Genomic DNA, 11,274 nt, shown 5'->3' with positions numbered 1-11,274 from the left:
GTTTCCCAAAATTTCCCTGCAACCAAAATACACTTAATCAGCTTAGAAAACCCAAATTAGCACAATTACAAATTCCCGACCAAATTAAGCATAATTCGGAAAACGGGGAAATAACAGACAATTAAAAACAATTCCCTGGTTTATTTAAGGGCAATAAACTAAATATAGTTCAAGAAATAACCACTCATCATACCGATAGAGGATTCTTCAAAGACTTTTATCCTGAGGGCATAGTCCATTTTCTTGTGAAGATCAGATAATGAATTTTGCATCATATTTAGTTTGTTCTCCAGCCTATCAAATCTTTGATCCACATAATATTCAAACTTTCTTAGTGGATGAAATTTATAACCTTTGATATCAATTTTTATAGGATCTAATTCACTGGTATATGAGATTTCATCTACCTTTGTCCATTTATCTCTCAGCTTGATAATACCAACAGAGTTTAGAAACTGAGTTTCCATTACATTGCATTTTTTGTAGTGAATAACTCTTTCATTTGTGGTGTCGACATTTTGTAGCTTTAGTATGTTGCTGATGAGCACCTCATAAGGTAGACATAATCCATGGCCTTTAGTGAACTTCATCATGTGGTCTCGAATGATGAATGCCCAGTTTGATTGAATTCCAGATGATAGAGCAGAGATTAAAAATATATCTTCATCTCTGAGTTTTGAGTGGCCATCTTCTCTGGGAAGTAATATCCATGTCATGATGTATGCACATAGACACTCATCCATCTGAAGATTTCTGATGCTAAATTCATCAGAATGCTTTGAGGAGGAAGTTTTCCTTAGCATGGTGTTTAATAAACCTCTGTTGTCATACCCTGCAATGCCATGATGAGAATATGAACCCCTAGTTTGTAATCCAGCAACCTTTTCCCAAGTCTTGTTGTTTATGATAATATCAGTTCCTTTTACCCTTGATGTTAGATTGTTTCCTTCTCTCTTGAGGCTGCAATAGAACACCTTGACTAAATTTGGATAGCATCCACCTTGCATTTCCATAAACTCTGCAAGATTTTCTCTGATCAACCATTCCTGGAACCTGAAACCCCTCTTTTCTATAAAATGCAGTGCTTGCGCATTTAAGCCTTAGAATCTCTTTGAATCCCTATTTGCAAATGTAGTCAATTCTCTTATCATCATCACTAAGCCATCCAAAAGGATCAGCCTCTCTTCTTGCGGACATGGGACGTTTTCTTGGCCTTGATGATGATGCAGCCATTTGAGCAATGAGAAGGAATGGATCTCACCAGAATCAAAATAAGGGTTTGTTTGTAAGATTGTATGTGAATACCTTAGACTACTTCATTCATTTATAGATGGAAAGACGTGCCAAGAGTTTGCTTAAACCCTAAATTAATCTCTAACGTTTAAAAAGAAATAGGGCATTTCAAATATTAAAAAAAATGCAGTCGATTGAATTAAAATTAGAGGTGACTATGACTCGTAAAAATCCTTTTCAAGCCAATTCAATCAATCAAGCAATTAATAACACAATGCAAACAATCATACAGCAGCAATCAATCAATATATGCATGATGCAACAGTCAGATACAGATTTACCAGTTGTAGACCTTCAAGGTTTTTGAAATTGTCCATAATTGATTCATTCTTGAGACAATTCTGTATCAGCTACATAACCTGCGAAACAGTTAAGTTTTGGTTGTTGGTACCCATTTAATTTTGGGTCCTTGATTGTCAGTTTTTGTCACATGTTCCTTTGGTATCCATACACATAATCCTTGAGGAACAACAACATGTCTATAGTAACAATTTCTAACAGTGTGACCAATACATCTGCGATAAAAACATGCATTTCTAGCAGGTTTTCTTAAATCATTAAGCTTTCTAGCATTGGTTCTGTTAGAGTAACCTTTAAATCCAATTCCCTGCCTATTATTATTTCTGCTAGAGGAATTTAATACAACATCTAGATTGTCACTAGCTTGAGCAAACTTAGCTAGCTTGCTAGTCAAGTAATTAATCTTTTCAACATGTCTAAGACAATTTTCACAATCTTTTTCCACAATAACAATTTTAATTTCAACATTCTTAGCAGATGATAAGGCTATTTCTAATTCCTTTTCTAGTCTCTCAATTTCAGTAACAAGGTTATTGATTTTATACTCATAATCTTTTTTCTTAGAGTTCATTCGATTAACCTTGTATTCCAGTCGCATTGCTTTAGCATGTAGTTCTCTAAATGTTTCAATCAATTGCTGATATTTCTCTTCTATAGGCAGCTTCTCAAATTCTTCATCACTGTCATACTCAATTTTTGCAGTTTCAGCCATGTGACATATATTGGATCTTTTCTCTTGATCAACTTCCTCATCACTTGAGCTTTCAGATTAAGAATTCTCCCAAGCAATGTAGGCTCCTTTCTTCTTCAAGTTTTTGCTTTGAGGAAATCTTTTCTTCCCTTTCTACTTCGGCTGTAACTCAGGACATTCAGGCTTGATGTGGCCTTCTTTTCCACATTCATAGCACTGGACAGTGTTTGTGCTGAAGCTTTTCTTCTTGCTTTGACCTGCATGGTTAGACAGTTGACTATCATTTTGCATAAGTCGACTAAATTTTCTTACCATCAAGGTCATCAATTCTTTGTCGTTCATCTCTGTTTCTGTGATGTTCTTGCTTGAAGCTTTCAGAGCAATGAACTTCTTTTCTTCAATCTCCTCTTCATCCTCTAGTCTACCAAGTTCTAACTCATGTTCACGTAGCTTGCCAAACAAGGTAGCCATATTCATAATTGTAAGATCTTTGGATTCAGAGATTGCAGGGACTTTTGGTTGCCAGTTCCTGTTCAGACTTTTCAAAATCTTGATGTTGATCTCTTCTTTATCAAAGGCTTTACCAAGAGCCATCAGGTGGTTTACAACATGAGTGAACCGTTTCTGGACATCATAGATGTTCTCACCAACTTTCATTATGAACAACTCATTCTTGAATCAACGAATTCTTCTTGGCTCTCTTCACTTCATCTGTACCTTCATGTGTTACCTCTAGAACATCCCACATCTCCTTAGCAGACTTGCACTGGGATATCCTGAAAAATTCATCAATAGTTAGCGTTGAGGCAATAATATTCCTAGCTTTAACATCATATTGAGATTTCCTATTCTCATCTACAGTCCACTCAGTAAAAGGTTTTAAAATAGTTTTATTATAAACAGTTTTTGTAGGTACAAATGGACCATTTAGAGTTGCATCCAAGATTCCTCTATCTTGCGATTCAAGGAAGATTTGCATGCAAATTTTCCAAAAGTTTGAAAATTTGAAGTCATCCCCAGGTTTTACAATCGAATAGAATAAAAACAGAGTCGACTGAATTTTCAAATATCTTATGAAAACCAGCTCTGGTGCCAATTGTTAGGAAACAGGTTGGCTTCGTTTTACACCAAAAGGGGGGGGGGTGAATTGGCGTTAGTTCAAATTCAAAATCTTTTTGCAATCTTGGTATGAAAATTCAAAGCTTTTGATCTTTCCTTGAAATGCAAGTTATTGAAAAATGTAATGCAGCGGAAAAACGTAGTTGACTGCTAAACAGGTATAGTTGACTGAATTTAAAGAGTACAGGGATAGAGAAAATCAAACACTGATTTTTATACTGGTTCGACCAACAATGCCTACATACAGTGTCCTTCCAACCTTTGAAGCAAATGCACTATAATGGTTGTGGTTTTTACATCAAGTAATTTATAGAAGCACCACGCAAAAATATAAATCTCCTCTCTAACCCAAAACCAAATATAGATGCACACAAAAACCAGAAATGCAGCAAGAATTCCCTCTCCTGCAATCTGCACCCACGTTGAACAATCCTCAAGGTGTCACCAGCACTCTTCAGAGGATGCCAAGCCTATCACAACGCGCTTCACAGGTTGCCAAGCCTATCACAACACACTTCATAGGTTGCCAAGCCTTCAGTCAAGTGCAGCAGTCTTCACAGGATGCCAAGCCTTCAAGATTAAACCAGAAGCACCTTCTTTGTGCAGATGTTGATCAAACAATAAGCGCAAATGACTCCTTAATTTGAATCTCTCTCAAGAAAGATCACCACCGTCTTCTTGGAGAATTCTTGGAGCTTCTGAAACTGAGACATTTTTCTAAAACAGGACAATGAAAATGGTAAATCACAAAAGTCTTAGAACAATTCGTGTTTTGTTTCTATTTATACTTTTCCTGTTAGTCTTAGTCGAATAGCCTACTAATACAGTCGACTATATTAAATTAGTTATAACAGACAGTCAACACACAGGCTCCTCAGTCAACAAAATCAATGCACATCTATGACAGTTGACCCAGTTAGTTAATCCTAACTAACTTTTGAAAATATAGCCATTGGAGCAAGTAGGCAAAACAAAATTCCAAATAAAACAGTAATACAGTCGAATAAGTGATTCACACTGTCGACTGACTCATGAAAAAACACTTTGAAATTCTTTTCATCTCAAAATCTCATCAAGTACACGTGCACAAAATCTGTACAAAGATTTTAGCTTAGTCGACTCCATTACCAGTGTAGTCGACTGAACTGGACCTTTGTCACAACAAATATAAGTTCATAAAAGTACTTGTGATCTTTTCTTCAGAAATGTGTAAAAGTAATCAAAATCATTTTAACACACATTTCAATACAAACATGTTCCAAACATATAACACATAATCAATCATAGGAACATCCATGAAAAATAACAAAACATGTTCAGTAAAGGTATTGTTCAAAACAGTATGACACATCAACTGAACATGTAGCACTGGAACATATGTACTGTTATTAAGCAGTGTGTTGTCATCATCAAAAATTAGTTTGATATAGAGTTTGTGTTGTCAACAATCTCAACAATAAATCATGGTTGTGCATCATTAAAAAAGGGGGAGATTGTTGAGATTGTTGACAACACAAACTCTATATCAAACTAGGTTTCGATGATGACAACACAGTGCTTAATAACAACACATATGTTCCAGTGTGACATGTTCAGCTGATATACTTTACTGATTTGAACAATGCTTGTGTTGAACATGTTTTGTTGTTTTGCATGTATGTTCCTATGATTGATTGTGTGTTACATGTATGAAACATGCTTGTATTGAAAGGTGTGTTAAAATGACTTTGATTACTTCTCCACATTTCTGAAGAAAAGCTCACAAGCACTTTTATGAACTTATATTTGTTGTGACAAAGGTCTGGTTCAGTCGACTACACTGGTAATAAATTCGACTAAGCTAAAATCTTTGTACAGATTTTGTGAACACGTGCTTGATGAGATTTTGAGAAGAAAAGGATTTCAAAGTGATTTTTCATGTGTCAGTCGACAATGTGAGACACTCATTCGACTGTATTGCTGTTTATTTTGGAATTCTGTTATGCCTACTTACTCCAACGACTATATTTTCAAAAGTTAGTTAGGATTGACGAACTAAGTCAACTGTCATAAATGAGCATTGATTTGGTTTGAGGAGCCTTTATGTTGACTGCCTGTTATAACTGTTTTAATACAGTCGACTGAATTAGTAGGCTATTCGACTGAGAATGAAAGGAAAGCTATAAATAGAACAGAACACGATTTGTTCTGTGACTTTTGTGATATAATATTCTCATTGTCCTGTTTCAGAGAAAATTCTCAGTTTAGGAAGCTCTAAGAATTCTCCAAGAAGACGATGGTTATCTTTCTTGAGAGAGATTCAGATTGAGGAGTCAATTGCGCATACTGTTTGATCAACATTTGCATAAAGAAGGTGCTTCTGGTTTGATCTTGAAGGCTTGGCATCCTGTAAAGACTGTTGTATTTGACTGAAGGCTTGGCAACTTGTGAAGTGTGCTGTGATAGGCTTGACAACCTATGAAGCGTGCTGTGATAGGCTTGGCATCCTGTGAAGAGTGCTGGTGACACGTTGAGGATTGTTCAGCGTGGGTTCAGATTGCAGAAGAGGTGATTCTTGTTGCATTTCTGGTTTTGTGTGTGCAACTATATTTGGTTTTGGGGTTAGAGAGGAGATTTATATTTTTGCATGGTGCTTCTATAAATTCCTTGTTGTAAAAACCACAACCATTATAGTGCATTTGCTTCCAAGGTTGGAAGGACACTGAATGTAGGCATTGTTGGCCGAACCAGTATAAAAACTAGTGTTTGATTTTCTCTTCCCTACACTCTTTATTTCAGTCAACTATATCTGTTTAGCAGTCAACTACGTTTTTCTGCTGCACTGAAATTTTTCATTACTTGCATTTCAAGGAAAGATCAAAAGCTTTGAATTTTCATACCAAGATTGCGAAAAGATTTTGTTTTTGAACTAACACCAATTCACCCCCCTCTTGGTGTAAAACGAAGCCAACCTGTTTCCTAATAAATAATATATAATTACTCTAAATGATTAAGCTTTAAAAAATATTATGATTAACCTTATGAGAATAACTAATTTGATTTTCTCATGCATTATTTCTTTGTTTTTTAGTATTTTAACAAACATGTGATGAATATCAAACAACATTGTAATTAATATCACCATAAATAATCATTAAAAGCTCATTTGCATTTCTTAATTTATAACTTTGAATCGATTCTTTATTACATAGAATCGATTATATTAACGTAGCAAAATTGAAAGTGAAATTATATGTATATAAAGGGGGGACATCAAACTTTTTAACTTCTATTCATCCAAATCTTACCTCGATAATTGAAAGGTAGTTTCTGGCAACGAGATGTTCAAACGAAAATTATTACTTTTTCTCTGATTGATGTTTGAATGTTGAATTCGGCCAGGCTTCAACGTTCAAAAAGATGGTGGCTTTCATTACACGATGTACGCCATCGGTTGATCTATAAATATAGCTTGCATTAGAGGTATTTATATTGAAAAGACACTTTTATCCTCTAATAAATACAACAAAGCCTATTTTATTTTAATCCGTGCAACGATCCTTATTTCTAATCATATAATTAACTTTGTTTTATCATCAATAACTAGGAATGTATCACAAAGATACATATCCATGTAGGAATTAGAAAAATATGATACAATTGTATTAATAACAAGTTCTGCGCATAGAAATAGCAAAAGAAAATAGTCATAAATAACAAAAAATTTAACCCATCTTCTTATGTTTCTCAAGTTCTAGACAACTATGAAGCAAGACCCTGAGAGGGAATGAAACCCTAAAACGAAAAATGAAAATTTCGAAGCAAAATGATTACACATCCACGATACTCTTAGAAACGAAAATAGGGGTTACTAAAACAAAAAAAAAAAAATGAAAAAAAATACAAATACAAGTACTAAGAAAAATAAGAAATACATCAAAAACCTAATAAAAAAGAGAGATGCCAATGTGGGAATATGAACATGCAAAAGTTTCGTGGATGCAATTTGGAGAGTTTGTGTCATTTTCTTACCACTAAAGTCTTTGAAGACGCATTCACCACATTACCAACAACCAAAGACAACTTTATCAACGCTGGAAGAACCAAAAGAAAGGGAGAAAGGCAGACCAACAAAAACCTAGCCCATTCCAATTCAAAAAAGACGCCTGAGGAACGAAAGGGAAAGAAGGAGGTTAGAAATGATGGCATGAGAGTTCTCTTGGGAAAGTATGTGAAAAAAATTATCAAACTCAAAATATGGCCACATAAGGGACGAAAAACAATTTCCAAATTCAAAATTAAAGCCACATAGGATACGTAAGAAAGTAAGACAGCGGTAAAAGAAAAGGATTTAAACATATCACTAATTATTATTTTGTACAAATTATTTTATAATTTTCTTATATCTCATGATTTATTTGGTTGGAGAAGGGCTGAATAAAGAATTACATTTAATCAGATGGAAATAAATTTTTTAATTAGGATATTATTTGGCGCTGTGTTGAACAGAAATTCCATGGAACTACACGGGGCGTTCGAATCAAAAAGTTTGTTCGGTTACAAATTTCAGAGCGGCGTCTTGTTTTTTTATGATAAATAAAACTCAAAAATCAAACCAGGTTGCGAGAATACGCGTCACTCAGCACCAGCACCAGTCCGGCAAGGCCAAAGGAAATTGTAACGACGTTTTCCGTAACGGCTGAAAACAATATAGTATATATTATAGAAACAAAGAAAAAAATATATCATCCAGTCATTCCCTTGCTAGTGAAAAAGCCACATAACCTTTATTCTCCACGCACTCTTCTTTTCGTTCATTTTTGTTTTCCGCTATTAGAGGTTCTTTTGGGTTCTCCCCGTCTGTGACTCACTGCCTAGGGTTTTGTTATTGGTGGTGACAGAGTAAAGATGATAGACTTTGCGCGCGTGCAGAAGGAGCTGGTGGAATGCAGCAAGGACTCAGAGGGATCGGGCATCAAAGTGAGTCAGAAAAGTGACGATCTTGTTCAGTTAATGGGCATCATTCCGGGTCCTGTTGACACTCCCTACGCTGGAGGCACTTTTCAGATTGATATCACATTGCCAGGTAGAATAAGTTCTTATTCCCTTTGCCTGTTTCTTTCATTACCCTAAGTTGTTTTTTTCTCCCTCACCCTAGGGTTTCATTTCCCCTCTATTGTTAGGCTCCTTCTTCGGCTTCGCGTTTTAATTAGTTTCGTTGCTTTTGTTGCAGAGGGATACCCATTTGAACCCCCCAAGATGCAGTTCAAGACCAAAGTTTGGTACGAGAATGAATTGTTATTTACTTTTCTGTTTTCTTTCTTCTGTTTTTCGCAAAATTTGATGTGTAAGGAGCCTGAGTCCTTAGCCAAACTGATATTGTTAAATTTGTTGTTTTCATTTATGCAACCATCCGTGGGTATGGGAAAGGGGACAAAGTGTGTTTTGGTTTAGTTTGGAAAGTTTACACTTTGTTGTTTGGGATATATTGATAATTTTAATGCAATAGAGTGATACAGTTAAAAACCGTAGTTCAGTATGAAAATAAATTGTTCTTTACTGTTCTGTCTCCTTACTTTAAAAAATCCTTCTGTTTTGAGCTGAAATTTGATGTGTGTGTGGAACATGGAGTGCTTAAAGCAGCTGATATTGTTAAATCCTTTTATTTCATTCACCTGCTACTCTCTCTGGGTATGGAAAAGGGAAGATAGCGGGCTGTCGTTAGCGAAATTGATAGTTTGTAATGTAATACAAGAATGTGCTTTGGATTTGGATTTGGAAGGGGAGCTTTTTCCTCGACCTATGTGTTGTCATATATTAATGGATGACAGAGATAATTGTAGTTTGGTATTTTGCCAGGGTTTTTCCTCATTCGATTTTGTCATTGATGCCGGTTGAGGTTCATTTTAACTCGCTAGAGAAGTTCAATAGGCTGGTTCTCTTCATAGGATAGAGTATAGTAGTGTGCACTTTTTGTCTCTCGATCTTTTGATTTGATAAGTTCTGTCGTCATGTGTGTACATCAGCTTAGTTTCTGTTGTGAGTGATTCATGTTATTATGTTGGGTAAATTGACAAGTTTAATGTGTTGGCTGCCGAAGGTCTAACACAACCCTCCTCCCTTACTGGGGGTTCTCTTGTTGATTATTAAACTGACAAAATGTATACCTCGCTTGTTTTGGTGTTCTCTCAAATTTGGAGGATATTGAGTTTCCCACAAATTTTGTTTCACACAGCAAACTCGAGGTTTCAACGGCCACACATCAGGAATTCGGACTTCTTCAGAAGTTTTTGATGTTTGAGTTTATTTTTTCTCAGTCTGTATAAAATGAGCTATTTCTTTTCCGATGCTTATATAACATTTAATGCATTACTATCAGAAAATTGTTGTTTTGGTTGATTAATCTGTGGATTTTATTGTCTCTATTCACCATTGAAGGCACCCTAATATCAGCAGCCAAAGTGGTGCTATTTGCCTGGACATCTTGAAAGACCAGTGGAGCCCGGCACTCACTCTGAAGACTGCACTTCTTTCTGTGCAAGCACTTCTCTCTGCCCCTCAGCCCGATGATCCTCAAGATGCTGTGGTAGCGAAACAAGTATGGCTCATTCTGTAGTACAGCTGTGTCTCTACTTATGTGAAATGCTTCTTTTTGTATTCTGTGTGTTAAACTGATAATAGCAGTATATTGTTGAAGATTATATGCAACAATTTAGTTTTGCTAGATCATTTTTTGTGATTGTAATTCTGTGTCTATGGACAATGCAGTATCTGGAACACTATCAGACATTTGTTAGCACTGCCCGCTACTGGACTGAAAGTTTTGCCAAGGCATCGACACGTGGGATTGAAGACAAGGTACTAAGTTTGCCGTCCCTTTTGACTTTTGGAACATGGATGCACATAATCGAGCGTCTTTAAATGTCATAACCACTATGTGACATTGTCTTAACGTTCATGCAGGACATTCTGTATTACTTTCTTACGTGGATTTGTTTTGGATAAATTGGTCGTTTAGTATATTGTTTTACACAAGCATATATTTTCATGTATCTAACTTCACTTTATCTAATTTCACTTTATTATGTTCTTTATTATGTTCTTTTGTGTTTATTGACATGTATAACCTGTTTGAGAATATTGTTGTGCTTTTGACATGGATAATCCAAAATTATGAAATTTAAGCTACTTACGTAATTATTTTCATATCCATTGTTAGTGAATCTATTATGAAAATACTTATATATGATAATTTTATAACACATGCAGTTTCTTTTTAATTTGGCACAGGTACAGAAACTTGTTGAGATGGGATTTCCAGAAGCTCAAGTGAGGAACATTCTGGAAGCTGTTGGTGGTGATGAAAACTTGGCTCTGGAAAAGTTGCTGTAGCACCAAGTTTGAAGTATCTTCTGAAGCGTTCTGTCATGGTCAAATTTAGGATGAGATGTGGCCATAAGATGATGGAACCATATAGACAAAAAAGGTTAATTAAATATAGAGTCGTATAAATTCTATACTTGACGTATCGTATATAGTCCTTTTGTTTAACTTTTGACTTCTTTTTTCCTTGGAAACTTCGGTTCTCGACTATTTCTGATGATTATATCAGTAATGAAATTACATGCCTTGTTGGCTAGCTTTCTGCTTCATACACGAGTTATTTAATTACTTGGAAACAAGACTTGGCATCGTTGGGATTTCACAATCAGATCTTTTTCATTTTCTTTTAAACTGGGGTTAAGGTGCAATACCATAACTTCTTTTAAGTCACTTTTTATTTAACTTTTTGTTTCAATTGAATTTTAATTTTTAAAATATTGATCCAATTATATTCTTATTTGAAATGTTTTTGTTTTTTAATATTTTTAATCTTTTAATTTAATTTCATA

The 11,274-nt window shown here is 35.2% G+C and overlaps 1 protein-coding gene across 1 annotated transcript; it reads left to right on the top strand.

The window, feature by feature from the left end:
- Nucleotides 1-7,904: 7,904 nt before the first annotated feature.
- On the top strand, nucleotides 7,905-11,034 carry LOC106753200 (ubiquitin-conjugating enzyme E2 27). The gene is made up of 6 exons (XM_014634994.2): nucleotides 7,905-8,059; nucleotides 8,284-8,468; nucleotides 8,616-8,664; nucleotides 9,821-9,980; nucleotides 10,151-10,240; nucleotides 10,673-11,034. The coding sequence occupies exons 2-6, from the start codon at nucleotides 8,291-8,293 to the stop codon at nucleotides 10,772-10,774; spliced, it is 579 nt and encodes a 192-aa protein (XP_014490480.1). The 5' UTR covers nucleotides 7,905-8,059; nucleotides 8,284-8,290; the 3' UTR covers nucleotides 10,775-11,034.
- Nucleotides 11,035-11,274: the final 240 nt, after the last annotated feature.

The sequence above is a fragment of the Vigna radiata genome, unplaced genomic scaffold (genome assembly GCF_000741045.1).
Source record: "Vigna radiata var. radiata cultivar VC1973A unplaced genomic scaffold, Vradiata_ver6 scaffold_233, whole genome shotgun sequence".
NCBI lineage: Eukaryota > Viridiplantae > Streptophyta > Magnoliopsida > Fabales > Fabaceae > Vigna > Vigna radiata.
This window is presented reverse-complemented; position numbering and strand designations above follow the sequence as displayed.